Here is a 27,879-nt window from a genome sequence, read left to right as displayed (position 1 = left end):
CAATTAAGTTAAACAGTCTCCGGTTTTAAATAAAGTGTTCTATCTTTATTTAAGTTGAAAGCAACGATCTTAAATAAGTGTTAGAGGATGAAGGATCCATTTATAGTTGTTAAATATTACAGTTTTGCTTTCCCGACAGCACATCAAGAAATATCACTAGATATATCTCAAGGCAGTAGATATACAATAGATGTTACTCAAAAAACAAAAGTTTGATCCATTTTGACTGAAAACAAAGGCACTACCAAAAACTTTGTTGAATCGCAGTTAGTACATTTCAGCCAGTTGTCTGTACCAAGTTAAAAGAATGTTGATTTAGTTGTAGCAGAAGAAGGTGTAAGAGAAATTTGGGAGAATTCCTGTTCAAGGGCGCTTGCTTTCTTCTCTCTTTACCGCTACAAGAGATAGGTCATGTGCTTTACCTTCAGCACAACATGCAGTCTAAGGAGAGGACAGTGCAGTCCAGGCTAAGTAAAGACCCAGAAGACTTTTTCACTTTCAACTTCTCGCGTTAAAGTCAGCTGTATTCATTCAAGCAATCCACATCTCACACCTTTAGAACTTCATACTTCATTCTTTTCTGTCTAATCAACTTATTCCTTCGGACCCATAAGAATGAGAAAAAGGGGGGAAAGGAATCCCCTAAAAAATCACTTTTTAAGAACAAGAATTTAAAAAATAAAGTTTACTTCCGATTAAAAGTCTAACAAAATGTTTTGATATCACCCAAGATTAGTGATGATGAAATAGAGCGTACTGATCAGTTGATATTAGTGTCTAGAATGAATACTGTTAACTTCTTTTTTTCTTTTTTTGTTCCTCATTCTAGAACCAGATGTAGAAATCCCGGAAGAAGCATTATCCAATTCTTTCTTAAACAAACAAAACGCGTCAGGATTACCGCCTGACTGGCTGGAACACTTCCAGATTGGATAGCAATCGGCCTCATTATAAATACACTATTCTTAGATACGTTTTCCTTACTGTTTTCTGTATTTATATGTAAGCAGTTGGTTATTAATACAAATTTAACGCGGCGAATAGTTCTGTCTTCTTTGTCACCTCAGAGAATGTTAACTAGTTGCTGGTTATAATATAGACCTGATAGTTGCAAACTAGAGGATCTGTTGCGGCAAACTACTTTCATTACGGGCGTTCTAACTACTACCGCATTACTATTTAAGTTCCATTTTCCATAATAAACTATCTGAATTCGTCTGATATTTACAGCAGGATATTTAGACTCTTTACAATGTTTTATACTACATATTAAGTCTCCTTTCTAATATTCAATTCAAATGTGAGCTTTTTTAAGCAATCTCTAATTATAGATATATTATCCAGTACAACCTAAAATGACTAGTACATAATCAAGTTTTACTTGCATTTACATCAACTCAAACACAAATTAACTTAAATCTTAATCTTTCCATATTCAGAAGGCAGTTTTGAAAGTGGCTATAGATTGCTCAGTTTTTCTAAAGTAAAGTTATTTGAACAGATTTCTTTGCAAACAATACATACGGGTTTAATTCAAAACACTTTTCATTACAAAGAAATTCAAGGCAAAACTAAGATGTATTGCGGTATATAGTGAGTTCGATTCCTAGGTTTTGGATTTAATTCAATGGTTAATATGAGAATTTAATAGTAAAGTATGTTTGTTATTCGTCTCCGTCAGACTCCAGTCTTAGCTAATTTTAACTGCAACTGGGTTCGGTTTATGATGCGTTCTTTGAGGAAGAAATTCTAATAACCAGCTAGCTGAAACTGAAATGGCTGACTTTTTTGTTAACACCGATTCCAAGCAGGAAGAATATTAGAGAACTTACAGTACCTCGTTCCCTTTAAACGTGTTTGCCTCACTATCATTGTTTTATGTTTTATAAATGTTTTATTTGGTTACGGTTGGAAAGCGTCATTTGATTAAACGAAGAGGTTTAAATATTGATCTTGATTTTCTCATGAATGACTGAAAAGAAGGCAAAGGGAAAAATAGAAAGGGAAGTACAGAGAGAATTTGGAAATAAGTCGAGAGAAATTTCCCTTATTTTCGAAGTGAGTTCAAAATGTTCATTGTAATTATTCTAAACCCAAAAACCCAACTGAATGAAGACAAACAGCTTAGTAATAATATTCACCTTAAAGTAATGAAAACTTTCATTTTAATAATTTAAATAATTCCCACAAATTGCCATTGATTTGTTTCAGTAGAATTTCCAACAGTGCTGAGCATTTTAAGTGTTTCATTGTGCGCTAAGAGCGGGGGCAGTAGATTGCATGTTGAAGGTATATTAGAGTGGCATAATCACATCTCCATACCCTAACCAGTAGATAGAAAGTTTAGAAATTAAATTTCCAATCTGAACAGAAGTTCAATTCCTATTATCCATAATAGTTATGGCAGCATAGAGAAACAATGAAGCTTCTATTTCAACTTGATTGTTTCGTTCTCTTATATAGGATTTCCTATAAATTGAAGTAAAAGGAATGAATGCATAGATTTTTCGATAAAAGTGATTGCAGCTAATTGATTCTCTGACGTTACGTTAATCGAAAAAATTTTGTACTGACAATCGAAAATTGTTCTAACATTCTTTGTGAAAAGTAAAAACAAAAGTTTCTTGAAACGTTCTATTATGTTGAGGTAACAAAATTTGGTGGTCCATTAAAGTGGCACTTTACACACCCAGAAAAACGTAGTTCATATTTGCCTTCAATGATTTGTAGATCATTGTTTAAAATACAATAAGTTTACAGTGAAATGTGAAGCATTGTGTGCATTTTTGAGAAAAGTGAAAGAATCTAGAAGAAACTGCGTTTTTTTCACCAAAATCCGAATAGAAGTTCTCTTGATTTTTCATTTTACACCTTCTTACAGCTCAATGTCTGGTGATGGACACTGTTATCTGTAAAGAGATCTGCAACACTTTATGAACGAGGCTAAAAGTGCTCTGAAACAAGCACCGAGCGATCTAATTCCCTTAGATGTTGATGCGCCTTAAATTAAAAAAAAAAAATCGCTGCATAACCAATCAGACTGTAGATCAGGGGTCCCCAAACTATGGGCCACGGGCCACATGCGGCCCTCTGAGGCCATTTAACTGGCCCCCGCCGCACTTCCGGAAGAGGCACCTCTTTCATTGGTGAACAGTAAGAGAAGCACAGGATGCATCCTCAAAGCGCAGCGGGCGTCACTCACGTACAGTACTACTTCCGGCTTTCGCGGAACGCACGCGTCATGGTTCCGGAAACAGTGTAAAATAACAGCAGAAGTAGGAAGAAAGGCAAAGCACTATAACTAAACCGGACATTGACCATCTCATTAGCCAAAAGCAGGTCCATAATTCCCACAGAAATACTGGGCAGTTTGGTGATTTAAATTTACTTGTTCTCCATTTGTTTGTATTTGTTCCCGATTTGTTATTTTACTTTAAAATGAGATATGTGCAGTGTGCATAGAGATTAGTTCATAGTTTTTTTTATAGTCCGGCCCCCAAACGATCTGAGGGATAGCGAACTGGCCCCTGTGTAAAAAGTTTGGGGATCCCTGCTATAGATGTTAACGAATATCGAGAACTCATTTTCGTAACACGTAAAATGATAATGATAATAATAATAATAATATAACCACGCGTCGGAGTGATTAATTAGTTATCGGAAGTATTTTAATTTTATATTATCATTCTTATCAGATTCTTATCTTTGAAAACTTTCACTAGATTATTCATTAAACAAAAAAATGATTAGTCGTTCACAAAATATTAAATCACTTCCCTAAATAATATAAAATAAAAAAAGTATAATAACAATTAAGAGAGATAGATAATTTATTGAAAATACAAGGGCCGTTCTAAACAGCAATGAGAATGTACGATAATGGCCTAGTTTATCCAGCAGCTCAGCGAACATTATTGTAACACTTGTGATATTGAAGTTGGCCGCGCTATTTGTACAAGCTCCACAGCCGGCTTTGTAACCACTTCATCTCACCATTTCTCTTGTAACGCCATAACCAGTTATTGTACATGATATTGCTCTTATTGGCTGCTGGCACATTAGCCTCAACAACTGTTATACTTCTATTTGGACGCGCTTTCCTACACACCGTTTTTTTTTTTTTGTTCTTCTTCTTCATCTTTTAGAATATAAATAAATAGAACATTTGATCGCATTACTTAGCACATGATTCCTTTAAGTCTGACTTACGAATATTGCTTAGCAATTGTAATATCACGTTCTCTGATAGTGGAAAATGTAAGCCTTTGGAACGAACTAAAATATAAAAGTTCACTCTAAAGAGTTTTTATTGTGTCCGTTCTTTACCGATAATTACAGTTTTCAACATCGTCAGATCTACGGCCCAGACAATTTACAAATTTAGAGTTAGTTGCATTCAACACGAGGCACCACCCTGAAGTAATGCTTATGGCGGTTCCGGTGAGGACGTTATGCCTTAAGAGGAGGGGTTTTTTGGTGGGTGGAACCTTAATCTGGAAGGTGCCTGTGGCATTTTCCCCCCTTTGAAAAAAGTATTATTATTATTATTATGGAATTAAATTGAATTATACGTTTTGGATATGCTAAGCGTGGGTGAATATGTATTTTTTTTACATTTTTAAAATGCAAAGATTGCAATAGAACAACCCACTCACACGGACAGAGCACAATAACTGTATGTGAAGAATGTAATGAGGTAGGCGCGTCTGTACTGATGAGCTCCCGTTCGTTGTGTGTGTTGTTGATTGCTTCCTGGATGATTATGGCACTGTATCACCCCTGTGTTGTATTGATGATGCTGATATTATATTTCAATTTAAAACCTTAGCAATTAGCTCTTCAACTGTCGCTTTTGCTTAGTCTATTTGTAGATATCAGGTGTAAATATATAACACTCACTTCAACAAATTATTAGGTTATTTTATTATAAAATTTTCATATACCTGCAGCTGAATAAAACCAAAAATGTCTCTTTGAATCGAATCCTCAAATGAGATTTATTGATTTCTCACTAAAATAGTTCTCTGAGAAGGGTCCCTCACTCTGCGGTACCGAAAAAAGATTACAAGCCAGATACTCACTTAGATTTCCCCATTCTAGGAGCTCTTTCTCCGGCAATGATTAGAATAATATTATTTATATCTTTTTAACAAAAACTTACAGTTTGAAAAGATTGATTAAACGGCCGGTAATAAAATGGAAGATCGGTATTTTTCATTTTTCTACTTGCTATTACTTTATTAACTTTATTACTTTACCTATTTTATTAAAATTTGGAATTTTTGTGTACAGAAGAATACAAAAGCAGTTAATGACAAATAAATAACTACTTATAATAATAACTTCTTACTTGAAATTAGCTGCATTTTGGTTTATAATTTATGGAGCATAAAGTTCTCAAGTGCAGTGTAAGTGTGACTTTCCCATTATAGAAATAAACCTATTGTAATTTAAATTGAATTTTCTTGCAAATTTTATAGGCCAGGTTAATTAATTTACTCTTGTACGATTACTAAATATTTAATTATGAATTCAATATCATTATCTCGTCAATCTCCTGCATTAGAGCTATTTTATTAGCTCCGAGAAGATATCTATATATACGTCACAGATGCAAAAAAAAAGAAGGTGTTTTGGTTCATCGCTGTCTGCAGTAAAATGCATTTTATTGCAGGAACAGCAATAAACTTATCCAGGAAGTGAGTTTATTGGTTGTTTCTTTCATTATACTAGATTCAGAATTGTTTTTTTTTTTTCTTTTGGTTAGTGTTGGAATCCTCTAAGCTAATCTAGATTGCATAGGTTGGCAATTAATGGCCTTCACCCAGTAACAGTTTGTTACACCAGCGACTTTACCCTTTAAATGTGTAAGATTATTTGTTTAGAAATACCAACCGACGGCAATGTCAATGCTCTAGCAAATTACAATGGAATTAAATAGTTTCTTCAATAACAAGTTGAAGACTTACATGGAACCCTCATACTCGACTTAAGAGAACAGAACTCAAAAGACGCTTCCGACAACTGAAAAGACTACTCGACAACAGATCAAAACTCACTCTAGACAACAAAAGACTTATATATGTAAGTATACTAAAGCCAGTCTGGGCTTACGGCATCGAACTGTGTGGGGTTCAACCAAACGCTCAAATCTGCAAAGGATCCAGTCCTTGCAATCTAAAATTCTTCGCTCTATAGTAAACGCTCTTCTCTGATGAAGAGAGTCAGTAGAATTTAGAAGGTTTTTGGAGTGTTACCGCTGGGTAACTTCTCCACTCTGATATGCGTATTGTAACGAAGTTGACCTGGGCGGAGAAGAAAGGCCTAGATTGTTCTAGAGGTTGAACGACCAAAGTCAGTAACAGGCCGCCACTGCAGAAACAAAAGGGGCGGTATCTACTTGTGGCAGAAAAGAAAGGCCTAGATTGTTCTAGGGGTTAAGCGACTAAAGCCGGTAACAGGCCACCACTGTGTAGACAAAAGGGCCGGTTTTTACTTGAACTAGAAAGGAAAGGGCTAGATTGTTCAAGGAGTTAGTGACCTGTGTAAAAGCCAGCTAAGAGAAAGGCCTCAGTTGGGGTGGTGGCATATGTGTTTCCCAGCCAGTGATTGACAGGTGAGAGTGAGACAGACGGAGTTGGAGAGAGACGGAGAATGGGAGGAGGCGTCTCACAGCTGAGGTGGTGGCAGTATGTTTTCTCCAGCCAATGAACGTCAGGAGGGCGTGGAAACTTATGCTCAGAGAGTTGGAGGAGGGCAGTCCCAGTTGGAGGGAGGCACGCAGTTAAAAGGAGGCCGACACAGCTGGAGAAGTCAGTTTCTAATCAAGTGTTAATCGAGTTTCAAGCAAGTTTTAAGGAGTTATTAGAGTTTATAGTTATTAGTCAGTTTTAAGAGTTTTTAAGCAGTTTTAAGGAGTTCTTAACGAGTGTTAATCAGTTAGTTTTGAGTGAGTCTTTGAGAGACAGTTTTGGGAGACACTTTGGAAGTGATAGTTTTGAGAGAGTCAGTGTTACGGAGTGCTTCAGTGTTAGCCAGTTGGGCAGGTAGTCAGTTCGTGAGTAGAGCTTTGCCAGTGCGGTTGAGTCTAGCGCAATTCGGTGCAGTGTGGACCAGGGGTCAGTCGGGGAACAGTTTTGTGGCGTTACGTAGTGAATAAGTAACAGTAAACTGTTGTGACTGTTGTAAATGGTGACTGTAATGAATAGCGTTAGTTGCTAGTAAATGTTAATGTGAGTAAAGGTAATGTGTTAATAAATCAGGTTATTACTTACAACTTTAGCGAGTTTTATTATTTAATCAAACCCACATATTTAATAACTAGTGGCAGGCATTAGTTGTGTAAGTAAAGTTCTTTCTTAGTAAAAGGACAAGAAAAACTTTACAGTATGTTATTTATTGATATCATTGTTGCTTATAACGCAAAATGCGTTGATTGTAACTAAATAAATGATTAAAAATAAAAAATAAAATAACAAGTTATTAATTTTTATTGTTATGTAAAATTATAAAAACTCTTTTTGCTATAAAAATTGCTTCCTGTTTATTTATTATCTACTTATCCTGATTTACTAACTTTTTATCTTCTGATCTCTCAATACAGAGAATAATGTTCACCAACTAACACTATAAAGGCACCTAGTTATACAAAATGTGTGTGAAATATAAGTGAATTTTGAACTCGTTTTGTGCAACAGTACCATAATACAATCTTAGCTTTACGCGACTTTTTCTGTGGTAGATCGTCCTTTTGGGGAAGCAACCATCACAAAAGTAGGACAACAAAAATTTAAAACATCGATGGTCTTAATCAAAAATAAAGACGCCTCATTGTGGTTTTTTTCTAGAGAAGAATTTGAAAATTTGAATAAACATTTGTCTTCTTCGTTGTCGTTCTAGTAAAATATCGTTGGAGGTAGATTTAAAAAAAGAAAAAAAAAAAACCATTTGGTAAAAACCACAGCTTGATTAATATTTGAATTTGAAACAGAATGATTATTTAAAAACAAGATTTCATTCTTTTTTGTGGACAAGCCCAAACATTTTCAACAAAACGTTCACGAGGGTTTAGATGTTGTTGTATTCGGAGAAAATTCTAATTCACTAGCTTCGCTCAATGCAGGGTCTCAGACTTGCTAAATGTGCAATAATTCAATTCCTATTTTTAGCTTCTAAAAAAGCTTATTTATTTTAATTCCTTTACTTTTAGATACCATCACACCTAATCTTGTGTAGATACTGTAGATATGTACTAGTTTTAGCTAATTATATGTAGCCCAAAGTGTAATTATTACGAGGGTCGTTTGAAAAGTCTGTGCAAAAATAAAAACTACTTAATTTTTTGGGCTAAACCTTTTTTATTTTTCAACATAGTCTCCTTTTAGGCTTATACACTTCGTCCAACGCTGCTCTAGTTTGTTGATCCCTTCCGAATAATAGGATTTGTCCAAGTCTGAAAAATAGCCATTCGTTTCTGCAATCACCTCCTCGTTTGAATAAAATCTTTTTCCCGCCAGCCATTTCTTCGTATTGGGGAACAAATAGTAGTCCGAGGGAGCCAAGTCTGGAGAATAGGGAGGATGTGAAACGAGTTGGAACCCTATCTCCATTAATTTTGCGACCACAACTGCTGAGGTGTGAGCTGGTGCGTTGTCGTGATGGAAAAGGACTTTTTTGTGGGCCAATCGTGGGCGTTTTTCTTGCAGCTCGGTTTTCAAACGGTCCAATAACGATGAATAATATGCACCTGTAATAGTTTTACCCTTTTCCAGATAGTCGATGAGGATTATTCCTTACAAATCCCAAAAGACAGTCGCCATAATCTTTCCGGCCGAAGGAACGGTCTTCGCCTTTTTTGGCGCAGATTCCCCCTTGGTAACCCATTGTTTAGATTGTTCTTTTGTCTCAGGAGTGTAGTGATGTATCCATGTTTCATCCACAGTGACGAAACGACGCTTAAAGTCCTGCGGATTCTTCTGGAACAGCTGCAAACCGTCCTTGCAACACTTCACACGATTTTGTTTTTGGTCAAGCGAGAGCAATCGCGGCACCCATCTTGCGGATAGCTTTGTCATGTCCAAATGTTGATGCAAAATATTATGTACCCGTTCATTCGAGATGCCCTCAGCACTAGCAATCTCACGCACCTTCACTCTTCTGTCATCCATCACCATATCATGGATTTTATCAATGATTTCTGGAGAGGTAACCTCAACAGGGCGTCCAGAACGTTCAGCGTCACTTGTGCCCATATGGCCACTCCGAAAATTTTGAAACCACTTATAAACTGTTCTAATCGAAGGCGCAGAGTCACCATAATGTTTATCAAGCTTCTCTTTAGTCTCCTGAGGCGTTTTGCCTTTCATAAAGTAGTGTTTAATCAACACAAGAAATTCTTTTTCATCCATTTTTTGAAAATCACTCGACTTCCTCGATTCAAACGAATGCCAAACACAAAGAAATAGACCGATCTGGCTGAAACTTGGTGTGTGTTCTTCCAAGAGATGCTACTAACTAAACATAACCTCGATACGCGCCTGTGGTGCTATCACTCTGACTTTGCACGGACTTTTCAAACGACCCTCGTATTCAGTAGTTTAATTTTTATATAGATATATTAGAGGAATAATGCTCAACAGCCTCCATTCTTAGTTGGATGTTTTAAGGAAGTTCAAATGCAGTAGTGGAGCTTTTAAAAATTAAGCTCACCTTATCCCTGCATTCAGATACTATTAAATACATTACACTAAGCCTTTTGGATGCGACAACTTGGGGAATAGCACCCGCCTCTTGTCACAATAATAATAACAATAACACCGTGAGTTCTAATCGGGTCTCTAAAGTTTAGTAGCATTTTTGTTTAGTAGCATTTTGGTTTGTTTCTAACTTGAGAGTGTTGAGAATAATCCTAAACCTCTTTTAAGCCTCAGTTGATGAATTACCAAATCCAATCTCTTTCGTCATTAACATCAATTTTCTCTTATAAATCCCTGTCTCTTATAAAATATTATACCACTCGAAAGCCCCGAATTTTCAATTTAAATACGGCAAATTTCCTATTGAGACATCACAGTTATTTACTGGATTATTTGATAGAACACTAGGTTCACTTGATGTAAACAAATGTGAAAATGGAAAATTTTCACAGCGTTCATCGGAAATACAGTTTTGAACCCCATGAATTAAAACGAATGGATCTTTAATATGATGGTATGATTATCTCTTGGCCGAAATATGAATAATTAAATGTACCAACTGGAAATTAGATCAGCTGCTAATGATTTTTTATTACAGTTACATATATTTTAATTTTTATAAAAACAAAAGAAAGGTAAAAACTTAATAAATCAGAAAGAGGAATATAACCAAAGGCCGCAAGAAATATGAATCAAACTTGCGCTAGATTTTAGAAATATTATGCATGGTGTTAACTTTACGTTTTGTAATCAAAAAACTTTATCCAAACAAACTTTCATCTTATTTAATCAACTAGTTCTCTCTCAAATTGCACCATTTTCCTTATATTTTAATATTTTATCACTAAAATTTCTTTCCGCTGATATTACACTATCCCTTTCTTATCTTAAAAATATTTCTTATCGAAATTTAGTAGAGATTATTAAAAAATTAATTTTTACTATTTACTTGAATAATGGGCATTTTTTCTTTTATTTTAGGCTTGTTATAAATTGCCGGTCATGTCAGATTGCAACCTCTTTCCATAAATAAAGTGAAATGATAACAAAGTTTTAGAAAGTTTACTTATTTTCTTTTAGGAAACTAAAGGAAGTTTTTCCATCAAAACTTCGATAATAAAACCAAATTTTATTATTGTTTTTTTTACAAAATTTTCTCTTTGTTTTAGTAATAAGTATATAGAAGTTTAGAAATTTAAATAATTAAATAAGTTACAGTAAATTTTAATTAAATTTTTGTTCATAGAAGATTTAATGTTACTCTCCTCTACCTTATTGTATCAATTGAGGAATGGTTCTAAATAAAATGTGTGAACGGAATCAGCACTACTGAACTGCTATTGATAGCAATATCAGATTATAATAATTGTAACAGACCGCGTTCTAATTAGCCGCTCCCGCTGGGCTCCTAAGAAGAACTTGCAATTTATAGGGTGCTATAATTGTGGTAGACCATTGCGGTTTATGACTTAGGAATGCAATCCACACGGAATCTATACAGTGAAAGCTGTGGGTGCCCTTTCTGGCAGACAGCCTCCAATTTTTAAACTTTAATTAGATGATCACGTGGTGACTTTTACTGTAAAAGAGATGTTGGAGGTTAGTTTATTTTTTTACAAAAAATCTTAATAAATTATTATCGTTCCTTCTAGATACCACCATTTTCAGATTACTTATTTAAGAATCATCCTCTTGGAAGCAGAAGTCAATTAATTTTATCACTGACATTGATTAAAACAGATCAGTAAAGTAAAGATGTTTTACTTAAATTGATTTCACGTGAAAATAACTACCATTTAGTCTGTAATTTTGGATTCAAATTGCTTAGAAATTCTTGTATTGAGACTGTTGCAAACAAAAAATAATTATTTCTTAATTTTTTTTTTCTCCGAAATATAGTGCATCATTGAAAAAAAGATTTCATTGTTGGTTTGGTGATTGAGAATAAAATGATTGAAAGTCAATAAACTGAAATCATCCATCCAATGAGCTCGTCGCAAACTAGAAAAATAATTTTGAAGTCGTTGTTTAGAAAAAAGAAGATAAATAATGAAATAGTGGAAAGAATAATGATAGATAATAAAGCAGGGCCTATTTTAGCTCTTACAATCATTTAGACATCAGTTTAGACTCTTTTTTTCCTGTAGTTTGTAACTATCTTATAGCAAACTTATCTAATTATGGATAAAGTAATCTAAACTCAATTTAGAGAGAATTTAATTCAATTGGTCTATCATTAACGGTTATAGATTTGTAAAAGAATGTAACTGCAGAACATGACACTGTTCTGTTCTGTTGGCGGATAAAAGAAACCTGCTGATAGCAACAACAGTTGCTAAGGTTGCTTTTTGAAGTATCGTTTTCTGTAATCAAAACGAGAAGCAATAACTTTTCTAGCTTTGTCAAATATTATGACTTTTCACTGATAAACTTGGGACAGAGAGTGGACTATTGTATCTAATTCTAAAATTTAGACCCTAAAAGTTAATGAATCTAAATCTGATTCCGTTCCTAAGTTTTCATGCTTGTTTTACAAATGGCCTGTCACAAGGATTTCTCATAACTTCTGAATTAAAAATCCATTCAATGACTGTTCAAACTCGTTCTGCCAGGTTTGCTGTTTACTTCCTTTAATTAGAAGTCGTATATTTTTGTACTCCCTTACTTAATCAACTTTTGGGAATACAAAAATATCAACTCCGATCGTTAAAACCAAAAAATAAAAGTTAACTGCTTTATCGGTTGACGACAAACAGAAGTGAGAACGTGAAAGACGAATATTATCGAAGGTGACATTCTCATTACAGCTCTTCTATTTTTGGAGAGGGCCTTTTACTATCAGATCAATTATGAAGTTTTCTATCCAAGGCCTACTTAATAGCTGCAAAAGTAAAGCAGAGAATATTGTCTAATCACTTAAACTATTTGTATGTTTAAAAAGCAACGTATAAATTGTCAAAACATTAAGAAAACCCTATTCTATGTTGCCGTTTGAAGAATTAAACAACTGACAAAAAAAATGTCTTTCAGTTTCAAACTACAACTTTAAAAAAAATTGGTTTATTGACATCTGATACGTCAGTATCTGAAGAACTTAACTCAATTCTTAGTGTTCAAGAATCCCAAGCCAGAATTCTCGTATCTCCACCCACCAATTTGAGAGATTTAGCTGTTTTGTATCAATCGCGAAACCATCTAGCCATCTCATTTTGCAGCCTAGCAACCATTCTTTCTCTTCCTGGTTCACCGAACTCGTTTTACATTTTCAAAGATAATAAATAAAATTATCTTTAATTGAACTTCTTTCTTTATTTATGTTATTGAAAATATGCACCTTATTTGGGGGTCTTTAGTTTAGATTAAGAGCTATTAAGTGAACAATACAAATATTGATTCACATGGAGCATAGAGAGATATTGTCACACATATTATAACATCATTTCAATACCAGCCGAAGTTCCCATGACCCCTTTATGTTAAAGTGACCCTTTTTCCCCTTCCTAGCGCCTCACAGCACGGTGCGATCTGACGTAATTTCCTGACCCAGCCGGAATATTGCATTCCCTAACTGATAACTGTTATCAAGAAACTACGTGAATTTTTTTTTTTTTTTTAAATTAAAATTAAAATATATTCTTCATAGAACGGTAAATTGAACTGCAGTAAGAGCGCTAATAAAATAAGAGAAAATTGAAATATATTTATTATCCTAAAAAAAAAGTAATTTTAAAACTGACGTCATAAAAAAAGAATCTTTTCAAACTAGTGAAAACAGCTGTGCTCTGCCAGCCGGGTGTATGTCAGGATTTGGGTGAGTTGTTTGTTGGCAAGGATGCCAGGTGGGAAAACTGACTGGCGGATCTGAAGCCCCCTTCGTCTTTATTGTACAGCTGTGACAGGGAGACAAGGGGTGTGAATATTATCCCAGAACTAGCCCCAATCATGAGAAAGATATACTCTGGGAAATTATCCCAGCTAGCACCTTCTATGGCCCCGAGTTTTGCCATCTTAATGCTTCTCTCTTCCCCCTCTAAGACTGTTACTATTCTCCAACCCACTTTGCCGTAAATAAATATTATTTTAAGCAATAAAAAGCAATTAATTGTAAAAACAGTTAAAATGGAAAGAATCAAAAAACCTGTTTTGGGAATTCACTCGACAGTTTCTTGTGATAGTAATCGCCTAATTTGTCCGGCTTAATATCTAACTACCAAATTAGGCGTAGCAGGTAGCAAACATACGAGGGTTGGCTGAAAAATAATGCACACAAGCTTGCCGAGCGCGAACGAAGAGCTTCAAAAAGCGCGCGAGGTGGCTTTTGGAAGTCACATTTCCCCTTATTACGTATGCGCAGTTTGAACTCGCTGCGTTCAGCCAGTGTGTTTTTAGACGCCAAAGTATGTACACGTGTACTGGTGCTATGTCACTGCGTGCGGTTATCGACTTTCTTTTGAATATTGTGACAGGGGACGAATCATGGATCCATCAATACGAGCACTGAATATCGACATGCGTCTTCACCTCGGCCGAAAAAGTTCAAAACACAACCGTCCGCAAAATAAAATTCTCCTGTCTGTGTTTTGGGATGCTCACCAAGTTTATGTGACCGATTTTCTGGAACCAGGGGCAACGGTAAATTCTTCTCGGTACTTACAGACTCAAAGAAACCTCCGACGTCAAGTTTGTCATGTAAGAGGCAGCTTGGCACCAATAATCTTGCAACATGACAACGCTCGTCCTCACACCTCGAGCGGCGAAACTGCAGAGGCTCTGGAAAAACTGAAGTTTGAACCCCTGCCATTTTTATTTGTTTCCTCTACTCAAGAGAGAAATGAAGGGTAATTAGTACTCCTCAGACGATGAGGTGAAGGCAGCTGTCAATTCCTGGATTCAAGAAAAGTCAAAAGAATTCTTCAGTGACGGAATGAAAAAACTTGTTTCACGTTGGGAGAAATGTATTAGCGATCATGGAGACTACAATGAAAAGTAATACATAATTGTGAAGCTTAAGTATTGTACTTTAATACACTTTCTGTCCGAACTTGATAACTCTTTCCTTTCCCCCTCTCCTAGCATGTGTGCATTACTTTTCAGCCAACCCTCGTACTTTTCTAATAAATTTCCATTTTAACCTTTAAATAAATTGCAAAACCTAGACCGGGAATCGAACCCAAGTATCATAATATACATTAGTTTGGCGGGCCTCGCCTGTGACCTCTCGGCTACCGTGACACCCAATAACTGATAGTTTTGTTTAAATTTGAATTTTTAATTACTAGTAGATCCAATATAGATTTATTACTGAGAAGGCCTTTTACAGAAGGGTGGCTTCTCAGGTACTTCTTTTAGAAGCAAACTGAAGCGGTAGGTCTGAGTAGAAGATAAACGGAAGCTAAAGTGGTTACTCACTTCCGTTCGATCGATTTTTTTTCATACTTGAAATCATTAGTAACTCATTTTATCGATTTATTTTGTTACTTGGTCTTTCTCTACGATTAAGCGAAGGTGTTGTAATCTTCGATTCGATTTTGATTTTTCACCAGGAATATCTGCAAAAGTGTATTTTTAAATAATGACTGCCTTACCATCTGTATTGCAGAAATTATTAGTATTACCTAGTATTATTACACTGTATTAAATAATATATTGTATTACTTAAATTATTATATCAAATTTCAACCCCAAACATATTTGCATGCTGGAGTTTACATTGCATGCTAGATTTCACGTGCACACATTGAAATAATCATGTAGAATGAAATTGTTTTCATTTTCAGGTGCCTCGGATATTTCTGGCACATATTATTTAATTTCGTATCAACGTTTTCAATGTTTAGTATTGTAGATAAAGATACTTATTTACTAGAATCCTAATGAGCTTCAATTTTCTACGAATTAATGGATTGCTAATTAGTCTTATATACAATTCTATGAACAGAGGGAAGTTTGAAGACATATTAAATTAGGTAGCTTTGTACGTAGAGAAGTGATTGTGTTCAAATTAGTTCTAAGATAAGCGTTTGAAAATTTTGAAATGAAGTAAACAAATAATTTTGGTTAATATATCTACTCTACCATAACTTGTCGTGAATATCGAATTAAAGCAGATGATGGGCTCGTGAATAGAAAAGCGCTGCACTTGAAATGTGAAGAAGTATCATGAAAATGAAAATTTGGAATTCTAAATACTGTAAATCATTCAGGATACAAAGTTTTTCCCCAAATAATTATGTGCTTATAATAATTTCACTTGAAACCTCCGTTTATTTTGATCTTTTTAAATGTGAAGAATGTGTCCTAGGAAGATAAGAAGCTGCAATCAAGGAGCTTGCTTAAAATCGAAAATACTTTAAAATAAAACACCAATTTTGATTAAGGGCTGTGAAAATAAGATAAATTTGTCTATTAAAATTTGAGAGACATTAATGTGTAAGTGTTATGAGGGCATTTAAATATAGTTGTTTTTTCATTTTTAGTACTGAAAATGAGGTTATTAAACTCCAGTAACTTGTTTAAAAAATAAATTTGTTTTTCTGTCGTTACTTTGATTATATTGTAAATATTCAATAATAATAAAAAAAATATATACAAGAGAAAATTAGGATAGCTGTAGGCAGAATAAAATTTGTTTAATTTTGGCTGTTGAACTTCAAGTTAAAAAAATAATAATAATGAAGAATAATTACTTGCAAAATTAAAAACCAACAGAAGATTTAATTAAGTTTGCTGAAAATTTCCCTCTTTATTGTTTCGATAGGGAGATTCCTCGAGTAATATTTTGGAATAGAAATTATAAACAATATTATTCACCGTTAATAAGGTACTAAATATTGTACAGTATTATAATCCCCTCAATTTTATTATTTGAAATAATCAATATAATTTAATGAAGTTGGGTATAAACATTCAAGGAGGTTATAGAATTTATATTATTGAAATAGTAAGTTCATTAGGAGGTGGGTGTCTATGAAATGAGCATCAGCTGGCATCTGCTGTGTTTGTATGTGTAAGCAACTAACTATAGTATTTTTGGAACAAAAAAAAAAATTATGTACTACCACTAGCTACATGTGTGTTGTAAGGGTAAAATGTGTAGTTGTCGGCGCTGTGATTGCTCTCTACAGGACTGAACACTTCTTACTCACGAGTAAAAAAGATGATGATGAGGATGTTGATGATGATTATAGAAGAAATGTAGCGTAATGGCCAAACTTGGCAACGAGCGGCGCTGTACATTGGTGCCATACATGTCCCCACTCTGTTCAACAGTAAACTGAACTCCGGGGCTTCTTCGCCTCTCATCCTGTATAATATTTCTTAACGCCTGTTTCTCCCTGAGCCCCTCTCTTCCAAATAGTGTAAACCTCTCTTATTGTCTAGCCCCTCCACTCAAATAAATATTTCACTTTGAGCACTTACTAAAACATAATTATATATATATATATTTCTTTTTTTCAATCTTTTATTGTAATTAACTACTGCAACAGTTGTTGCAACAAGCAAAATATGGTAAAAATAATTAAAAAATAAAAGAAAATCATGAGTGGAGAAGGCACCCAGTGGTGTCACTCCAGTAACGTGCGTTTGCTCTCACGATAAGAGAAGATCACGAGGCCATCTTCTCTTCAATCTCCTTAGAGGATTACCTGGCAATGTGGAGGAAGATAGGTGTTCTATGAGAGGGTTAGGATGAGCTGCTGTAGAGAAATGAAATTTGAAGAAACGAGTGTTAGCAAGATCTGTAATGAAAGGGATTTTGAGGTCATTATAGTGAGTGAGGTTAGATACATAGAACGGAGCGTTAAGAAGTTTTCGAAGTATTTTTGTCTGTAATGTCTGGAGGCGTAGTGAGTTGGAACCGCTTAGTCGATCCCCATACTTCGATGCCGTATGACCAAATAGGTCGCAGTAACAGTAGATATAAGAGTCTTTTGTTATGTAGATTAAGTTTCGAACGTTTGTCAAGTAGTCAGGCGAGAAGTTTGTAGCGTTGGTTAGTTTCTTGTCTTTTCAGTTAATTATTATTGCTATTTTTTTTTCTATCGTCCTCTTGTATAGATAGATAAATTTCTGTATTTAAGGTAAATTTACATATTACAGGGGTTCTGAAGTGTACAATAATTTTAAATAATCACTTGTATATTGTAAATATAAATATTAAATATAATAAAATAAATTAAACAATCCTATCTAAACAAAAAAGATAATAATAATGATATTCGTTTATCCCAAATGATCTCAGCTTCAAAGATTCTATTACCTAATGGTAAATCTTATTTAGGTGTTCATATGAGTTTATTTTGAGAATATCAATTGAAGGGGACTCTTTTTGGAGGAACTCTCCCAGATAGTGTCTTCTTAGTAGAGAATACAGCTGACAGACAAAAGAGAAAATGCTCCAGAATTTCAGTTTTATTCAGATTGCACAATGTGCAGATCGAGCTGGTGTCTATGTGGTAATAACCATTTCTAGACCTGATTTTCAGTGCCCTATAACTCGATACTCGAATTTGGCACACCACCCTGAGTTTGTCTAAAGCGCAAGTGTAATAAATATATACCACATTAAGACCCAATAAACTTGAATCTCGAGTGGGGAGTGCTCTTTTAACGTGTTCACTTCGTATCCGTTTAAATTCAACAGTTTACTAAGTTTTAGGAGTTTCTGTGTGCTGAAAATTTGCAGACTTTAAATTTAATGTGCTTTTGTTATTTGTGTGAAATTTGGAAAAAATCTATCGAGCCGAATCGGTAATATAAGCGAATAAAAAGAATTGACTGATTAAAATCTGCCCAGTTTGGAATATTCTTGTCCAGGTAGGTTTTATGACGTACTAATTAGCGGGAGATAAACGTCATTTCAAGTAGAACTGATCTGTCAACAAACGGAGGCTCGACCACCACGTCACTGTGTTTGTTGGAGTAATAGTTTACTTGGACTCTATACTACATTAATAGTAATTTATCTCAACAAAACTATATATCTGGTTATTCAATCTTATAAACAGCTGAGCTATTCTATTTTATCGGGGAATAGTTATTAGTAATAATAATTTTATTTTCGCTTTGAGGCTATAATTTCTCAACATGGGAAGTGAGATTGCTGAACAACTCAAAAAACTACGCTTGGATTTAAAAGCCGACATGGAAGAGAGTAGATCGAAAACTTTAAATGAATTAAAGCAGTACTTTGAAGTCTTGGAAAATAGAGTTAAGATAGTCGAAACGAAAATGGATACTCTCGATCGCGAACTGAGAAAAAGGAACGTAGTTATATTTGGAGCTGTCGATGAAATGGTGGACTATTGGGAATTGGAAAGTTTTGTCTGCAACTTTTTTGCTAATAAATTGGAGTTAAATATTGGCAGAACGGATATTGACTTTGTTAGACGTTTAGGTAAACGAGATGGTAGTAGGAATCGTCCGATTCTCGTAGGACTGGCTGCTTTCCGTTCTAAATTAATGATTATGCAAAATGTTTTTAAGTTGAAAGGCTCTAATTTTTCGATTTCGCATGATTTTCCAAAAGATGTAATCGAAACTCGCAAGAGCTTACGACCGAAGCTTGTCCAGGCCCGAAGAGAGGGAAAATTTGCTGTTATAAAATATAATAAACTGGTGGTAAAAGATAGCTATGATCCTCTTTTAAATAGGAAAAGAATGATGTCGGCCTCTCCTCCTAGTAAAGATCAATTATTGCTGAATAAGGATAACAAGCTAGATACTACTAAACGGAACAAACTGGAACCAGACCAGAATATTATTCCGAACAGTAATTCTGAACTGTCTGATTATACTCATACCCCCAGAAGTGTGCAGTGTATAGATCGGAAAACTTCAGTGTCAGACTCTTAGCAACTACGGCAGCGGATTGGTCGACTGGATATTTTAAGTTACAATATAGCTGGATTGAAAAGGGTTTTATCTAATAGGAACTTCATTTCGTACGTTGTCAAATTTGATATTTTTATGATTTTCGAAACTCATATTGAAGAGAAGGATATAAATAAATTCACCAACTTGTTTCCGGGATTCGTATTGAAGTGGGTAACAGCATCTAGAAAAGCTGCAATGGGGAGAGCTTCTGGTGGTTCATTGTATGGTATAAAAGTTAACAGTGCAATTTCTCAGTGTGCTAGCTTTGTTAAATTGTCGGGCAGAGATGTGATTTGTGTAAACATATGTAGCGATTGTTTTTATATTGTTCCAGTGTATTTAAACCCTACTGCATGGGAATTAGATTTTAAAAAATTATCTGATATCCTTTATGGTAATAGTAATTTAAAATTTTGTTTGGTTGGAGACTTTAACAGCAGGACTGGGTGCCTGCAACGAATTTCAAAACATTGTTTAAACTCAAGGTCATTAGTGGAGAATTTTTATAGGAGATCTAAAGATAACGTTGTTCATAAAAATGGTAAAGCCTTACTGGAGTTATTAGAAGATTTTAGTCTAATTATTTTGAATGGACGTGTGAAAGGTGATTTGGAGGGGGATCTTACTTACATTAGCAACCACGGTTCGTCAGTCATTGATTACTGCTGCATTAGTGCAGATGTTATTCATTATATTTCTAATTTTCAAATCAAAACTCAAATTTTTTCAGATCACCTGCCTTTAGAGATAACTTGTGACATTAGCGTAAAAGAGCCCAAAAGTGTTCCTATTCCTATACCTAAACTAATATGGCGTCATGGGAAAAACTTAAAGGATGTATACCAATACAAATTAGATAAAATGCTAAATTCCATGATATTAATTACGGACAACACTGATTCTAAAATAAACTTTCTTATAAATCTTATTATGTTAGCTGCCAATTTTAACCCTAAGCCAAAGCAGAAATATGATTATTGTGAAAAATGGTTTGACAGAGAATGTTTTAACTCTCGGAAGTTATCGTTTCAGAGTCTAAGAAAGTATCGGAAGTCTAATCAGTTAAGCGATAAACTGGTCTATCTGAAGTATAATTATGACTTTAAAAAATTGTGTGAGTTAAAGAAAAGTCAGTTTAATTATAAGATATTAAATCAGATAAATAATAGCTATAATAGTAAAGAGTTTTGGCAGGCGGTGAGATCTCTTAAGGGTACGAATTACAAATCTCATAGTATATCATTGGATGAATGGACTAAGTATTTTCAAGATCTATATAACCCCTCTTTGAGTATGAGTAGAATGCAGTATGCTGCGCCTTTTATACAAAATACAAAATATGATGCGCCATTTACTATGTCAGAGTTGGAAGTGGTACTATCTAGGGCTCGATGTGGAAAAACGCCTGGCCTTGATGGTGTTCCATATGAACATTTTAAAAACGCACCTCACACTTTTCTAAAATTATTACTAGATGTATTTAATGAAATATTTGATTTTGGTAAAGTTCCATCTAGCTTTAGAAAATCAGTTGTTTTTCCTCTTTTAAAAAAAGGAAACTGTAATGAGGTTTCAAATTACAGAGGAATTTCTTTTAATAATGTTGTTGGCAAAGTATATGCTGGTCTAATTCTAGAAAGGCTAACAGAGTGGGCTAACAACGGTATTCTAAATGAGTTTCAAGCAGGATTCCGGAAAAATTACTCCACTATTGACAATATTTTCACATTGGTTAACCTAGTAAAGCTGAAGCTAAGTGCTAAGAGGCAGAAAGTCTACGCCTTTTTTGTTGATTTCGCTGCTGCCTTTGATTCTGTTGACCGATATGCTTTATTTTTTAAACTTAATAGTTTGGGTCTGTCCACAAAGGTTATCCGAAGTGTTGAGGCACTTCTCTCAGATACGGTAGGCTGCGTTTGGGGTCCGGAGGGAAGAGGCTCTGAGTTCAATATGGAAATGGGAGTTAAACAGGGTTGTGTGCTTAGCCCCCTCCTTTTCTCTTTATTCATCAATGATATTGAGGAGTGTCTGGACGGGGGTGGTGTGCTTGTTGGCTCCAAAAGAGTAAAGTTGTTAGCATTTGCTGACGATATAGTGCTTCTTGCCTCCGAGCCCCAAACACTGCAAAGAATGATTAACTCTCTTTGTAACTACACGCAGTTATGGAACTTGAAAATAAACATGAAGAAATCTAAGATTATTGTTTTTAGGAATGGAGGAAGGCCTGCAAAACGAGAGAAATGGTTCTGCCATAATGAAGTTGTAGAAACGGTAAATGAGTACAAGTACTTGGGCGTGACATTGACTTCTAGATTGTCATTTGTAAAGCATATTAAAAGTAATGTGTCTAAAGCTAAACAAGGGCTGAACACGTTATGGAGTCGACTTATAGAAAATAATAGTATAAAGTATTATTCGAAACTAAAATTATTTAACAGTGTAAGTCGCTCTATGGCTTGTTATGGGGCCCAGGTTTGGGGAGGAGACCAATATGAAGATCTAGAAAAGCTATACCGTTTCTTTATTAAAAAAGTGTTTAAACTGCCATTATTTGTCCCATCTGCCTTTATTTATTGTGAAACTGGTTACCTTCCAATTTATACTCACACCCTCAAATTACAATTAAAATACATTGTTAAAGTTTTTGCTATGAGTGACAACAGGTTACCAAAAGTAGTTGCGACCCAAATTGTTTCTAAGAAGCTTTTTTGGTTTCTAGAAATCATCAACCTTTTAAAAAAATGTCATATAAACTTTGAATGTAATACTAACAATATAACCTCATGGAACAATATTTTTAATAAATTAGTCAAATGTGTCCAACTACAATTTAAAGAGGAATTTATGCAGAAAGCTTTGGAACTCGATTCCTATAACATTTATAAAGAGCTTAATTTTAGCTTAGGTAACAAACATTACTTCAATTGTAGTTTATCATTGGAGCAAGTCAGGTGGATAATTAAGGCTCGAGCTGGTTTATTGTATTTAGGTAGTTCTCCGCCATACCACCATGATAATACCGAAGAAGTTTGTCTCTTATGTAATGACCTAATGCTTGATCGAATGTACCATATATTGGTAGTTTGTTCTAGACTGAGTGAGGTCAGACTAAAATATTTTAGGAATATTTCTATAACAAATGTGGAAATATTAGAAATATTAAATGGTTCTGATTGGCCTCGGTTAGCACAATATTGTAAAGCAATAAGTATATACGGTTCTAGTATTGGTTAAATTGCATAATAGAAATAAATGTTAGATTTATAGGGTAATCCATTACTTTCTGAAAAAGGTTATTATTAATTATTCGCAAATGATTTTTTGAAAACTTTTATTTACCTAAATTTTTTTAACTTTCTGGTTTCTTTAATAATAATAATAATAATAATAAGAATTAATAATAAAAAGAAAAAAAAAGAAAAGAAAATTGTATTAACCACTCCGCCGACGGTCATTGACCATGGCAGATGTCTTTATAATTATTTTGTACACCCAGGAATGTATTTTATTTTTATTTTTATTTTAATAAATAAAGACTGTATAAATAATAACTTGAATCTCTATATAAGCGACTATAGCCAGAATGAACAGCCCTAACGACATCGAGCCAAAGAACATGATTAGTCCATTTTCCAATCAAATCTGGTACCCTCTGCTTTAGGCACTTACCGCTATCACAATGAACGGAGTCAGATTACAGCTAATAACACTATGCCATTGCTGCAATTAGGAGAACCAATTCCCCTCAACTTTGATATCCGCTTGTTGACTTGAACTCCTCATTCTACACAGTGCATGTTTAGGTAATCGGTTGTCACTCATTTTCATAATGCGCAACTCATTTATCAATCACAATAAGTTAATTAGAGCTTCTAAATGGGTGTATGTGGAAAAGATATTTGAATATGGAATAGATTAACGAACTTGTGTGCGATATTCAGACGAAGATGCCACCGGTCCATGGCCAGGTGAATACATGATACCCTACGCCAACGAGCACGTTTCGTTATTTCCTTCTTTGGTTGTTTTATAAGCGAACATTTTAGAATACTATTTTATTTTCTGCTACCATTTTCTACAGTTGTCCTTAAACATCTGCATGCATGTGTAAATGTTCACAGTTTTCGTATTCACATAAGACAATTGATATTCTCATGATATTTTATATACATAGTATATGAAATGTGAGGTTGTAGAATGTGCGGTAAAGAATGGAAATTGTGGAGACAAGTGCGCTAGGCCAGGGGGGCAGTCAGGAGGAGAGTACAGATGTTCTGCACATGTAACATGTTGTCTTAACTCCTACTTATAGCTCCATTCTCCTCCTTACTTCTTATCATTGTGTTTTTATTGATTTTTAGTTTTTGCTTTTGTTTTTGCTTGTTTTTTTTTTACCCACAAAAAAACGCAACTATGAATGAAACATAGCTTACATCGTAATGCGTAACTAACAGTAATCTTTTTGCTTCGTAGTACTTAATGCATGCAAACTAAAGTTATTCTTTGAATGAAAAATATAATATTCTTAACCTCTTGCGCTATTTTGGCGTACAATGTACGTCTTTGATCATTTTTTCCTATACTGAAAATAACGTGCATCGTACATCTACTAAATTTTTCGTGTTGGTAATACTGTACTTAACATGAATATATAGGCTTCGTGACCGTAAATTATTGAACTAAGGACTCAAGATTGGTGAGGAATCGGTCAAATAAAAAACAACTCGTCTTTTTGCCAACGTTTCTACCAATATATTGTCTTCGTCAGGGCCTGGATATTACAAATACAAAAATATAAACAATTTAGAGAATCAGTAACATAGAAGCAGTAAAAAAACAGTAATATAATAATAAAATACAATAAATTCTTTATAATTATTGAAAACTTACGTGGCTATGCAGGTTGGTTGAGTTATAGAAACTAAGAGCCAGAACTGGAGAACAGGTATACAGATATAGCGGGACTTACAAGGGAATTTTGGTAATAACAATAAAGAGATGGGACAGGTACAATAGACTAATTATAATGTTCAATTTTGACAAAAGAGTAAATAAAATAGATATTGGGAAATTTCTTTTAATCCAAAAAACAAACAGGAAAAACCAAAACCCCTTATGAGCTAAATACCATAAGAACCAAATGATTAGAAGTAAATGTAAAACACAGCAATAATTATGTACAGAATTTGGATATCTATTTATTTTTTTAATGATAAAATTGTAGCAATTGGCTAAATTCGATGTGTCTCTTCTAAAGCTTACTGTGTTGTTCTGTTTCACTGTGTGGCACATTTCTAGAAAATTACGTTTGTACTGGTTCTTTTCCCTATCGAGTACTGTCACATTCTGGAAGTCAAAATTGTGTTTGTTTTCAATGTGGTGTCTAAGTAGAGCGATGGAATTGTCATCTTTTTTCGTCTTACAATCATATTAATGCTGGTACAACCTTGCCTTAAGATAATGGACTTGTCTGGCCTTCATAACAACTGTCACAGTCTTAGCAATTTATTTTGTAAATGATATTATAACTAAACACCGTTATTCAAATGTGAAATTAGTGCAATTACACAGAACTGCCTTTTTTATTTAGTCTAACATATTAGATTTATAAAGGTAAAATAAATTAAAACCTGGTCAGTATAAACTATAGTTTCATTGTTATTTTTAGTAAGTATTATCCGTTATTCAGATCCCTAAAGTGGATAATGATAGTGAAGGTAGTGGATATTATTTGACCACTCTCAAAAAGAAAGCGAGCAATGACAAGCGAGGTTGAGGAGACTAGGTAGTGAATCTAGCGATATTGTTGGTTCATTTCGGAAAAACAAAATTCAGTCGAAGAAGATGGATCTGTTTGGGTGTGGAAAAATGAACCAAATAATAATAAAGTATGGCATTTCTCGAGGATTTCCGATATAGAGAAATCAAAGCTTGAAGTTATGGGACAAAATGTTACACCGTTACAAGTAGTCAATGCTATATTGAAAGCATATTTTGCTCTTTTTTTCCCCCAGTGGGATGGACACACATTTTTGCAGATTAATTAATTGCGCAAGAAGTTAAATAGTATATGACGTTTATTCTACTATTTTAGTGCCGTTTGTGCAAGGTTTTGTTTTGCCCTAACCAGCGGTTCCCCTGAAATTAAGTCTGTACAGAGCTGTCAAAGATGCCTAAATTTTGTTTAAGCCTGAGGCGCGCTGAGATTCATAAAAAAAAAAAAAAAATTTTAGGGTTATGTCAGAAATGGGAATGTAAAATCGTCTGTGCATTTATTTATTTACAATAGATTATCGCTAACTCCAACTACTACGTAAGTGCTACAAAGTGCTCGTGCTGGATAGCACCGGCCTCTGCGCAAAGCATAGATAGAGGAAAAATAATGTTTAAACTATTAATCTTACGCCTAATATTCATGCATATATTTATGAATATGTTTACGTTCTAATATTCTTTAGCGTTTTTAACAGAAAAATGATTAATTTATTATTCACAAACAGAAGTAGTGAATATTGTAAATCTGCAAAACATTCTGTTAGGCTCATAATGTTCACTAGAGCGTCATTTCCAAATGCTACGAATAGTTTATATCACCGGCTCCCAACCAAATAAATACCGTTCTCAACTCTGCCGCTACCCCCGTTCTCCATTCCTTATCTTCTCTACCAACTCTTTCCGTTTCCACCTACATATAAAATCCTGTCGAATACATTCCCACATTGCTTTCCTGTTTACCAGCCCTTTCCAGCCACTAAATTCTCATTTCCGTGTTTTTCATACGATCATTTTGGTAAATCAAATATTATCGAATACATATTCTCTGTATTTTATTTATACAATAATTCCATCCCTTATATATGGAATGTAAATACGAATGCTCTGATGAATTTTGTTAAAATGTTTTCAAAGTTTTACTTTTATTTAAAAAATAAATTTGACTACATATTGTTTTAACTGTTTGTCCTAATGTCAGTATATTGTAGCTCTCTTCATTTTATACGATGTAATTACTGAGAAATGATGGAAAATATAAAGGTAAATATTGGGAAGTAGAAAACAGTTAATTTTAAAAAGTTAACAAAAAATGTACGAATATAAACCAATTTTGTGTATTTTTAACGAAGTTTGTTTTAGAGTCCAAGTATACATTGAGATTGACTGTTGTTAGCCATCTTTGTTTCCTGATAATTGGATTCAATACACTCTGAATATATGACCTGAGTATAGGAGGTCTCTCGAAAAAAGTCCTCCATTGGTCCAGAAATCTGGACTGCAGAGTGTAATGTACACTCGATGACTTCAAGTAATGAAGTTTTGTTATTTACGTTGTCAAAAGTTATCTTGCTGGTCTAAAAATATTTGCGATTTAGCTAAGTTGGGTTAATTTTTTATTAGATATCATCTAGCTCATGCAGAATTCGCGAAAAGTAGCTGAACAGTTTTAAAGTCATAGTTTTTATATTATTATTTAATAATACTTAGCTTAATTCTTTCATTTGGGTATACTTGTATCTTTAATTCAAATAAAATGAAGATTTATTGGTAATCGTAAACTTCGCTTGAAATTGCAAATTACTTCTATTTTTCTTTTCGACTTCTCAGATACTGAGGTCGAAATTTTCATGAAGAAAGTGTTTATCACTCAGCACATAATTTCGCTATTTTTTTAGCAACGATGTTTTAAAACCCTCTAGTTACGTTTTCATGATTAAAATTAACTCAGTATTCGAACCCACGCCAAATTCTTTATTCAAATTGCAAAGTTGTAGAATGCTTTATTTTTTAGTTAAAGTTAAATCTGCTGTTGTATAAACCTTCAGAACTTATGAGGAGGATGAATTATAGAAAAAAAAAAATGTTTATTTCATAAAAAAGAAAATGTAAATTTCATTTTTCGTTAGAATTGTTTATAAATGTATAATGCATTGTGATTGGCCGATATGAGATATTACATTGCTGTCAGTCGAATTCCAATTCTTATAGTTGTTGGATAAATCGCCTTTTTTTCCTAGTTGTCAATGATGTGTTGATTTTAAAGTGGTGCTTATTTCAGTTCAATTGAACGAGTATTAGACGATTCATACATTTTTAAAGTATACATACCTGCAAAACATTCCTTCCAACTAGGAAAATCATAATTTAATGTGATTGCGGAAAATATCAATTATTTAACTCTCGATTTAGGTATTTCTTTTTACCTTTTGTTCACTTATTGCAATAGTATGTTAGTTGCAACTCAAAATTAAAAAACTACTATTTTAACTATTTTATGTAGAACAAAAATATCTTATTTTTAACGAATTGGAAT

At 34.0% G+C, this 27,879-nt stretch overlaps 2 protein-coding genes across 3 annotated transcripts in view; both read left to right on the top strand.

Annotated features, from left to right (window-relative positions):
- The window catches only part of LOC141455556 (E3 ubiquitin-protein ligase MIB1-like), a 174,559-nt gene that overhangs the window by 123,888 nt on the left and 22,792 nt on the right, over window positions 1–27,879 (top strand). Inside the window, exon 1 of one of the 2 annotated variants that reach the window (XM_074130683.1) lies at window positions 18,300–18,512. The exons of the other annotated variant lie outside the window; for it this stretch is intronic. The gene's annotated coding sequence lies outside the window, so the exon portion shown is untranslated. Of the gene's footprint in view, window positions 1–18,299; window positions 18,513–27,879 lie in introns of those variants that run through there. 2 annotated transcript variants of the gene reach the window in all.
- On the top strand, window positions 18,783–19,550 carry LOC141455540 (uncharacterized). The gene has a single exon (XM_074130657.1). It carries the CDS (start codon window positions 18,783–18,785, stop codon window positions 19,548–19,550), a length of 768 nt encoding a protein of 255 aa, XP_073986758.1.

The sequence above is a fragment of the Rhodnius prolixus genome, unplaced genomic scaffold (genome assembly GCF_049639745.1).
Source record: "Rhodnius prolixus isolate KJV_2025 unplaced genomic scaffold, Rpr scaffold_4, whole genome shotgun sequence".
In the NCBI taxonomy this organism is placed as follows: Eukaryota; Metazoa; Arthropoda; class Insecta; order Hemiptera; family Reduviidae; genus Rhodnius; species Rhodnius prolixus.
Note: the sequence above shows the minus strand (reverse complement) of the source record. Positions and strands in the feature narration are given on the sequence as shown.

Excerpts from the sequence above, each read along its gene's own strand:
- LOC141455540 (XM_074130657.1), top strand. The coding sequence starts at position 18,783 with ATGGGAAGTGAGATTGCTGAACAACTCAAAAAACTACGCTTGGATTTA.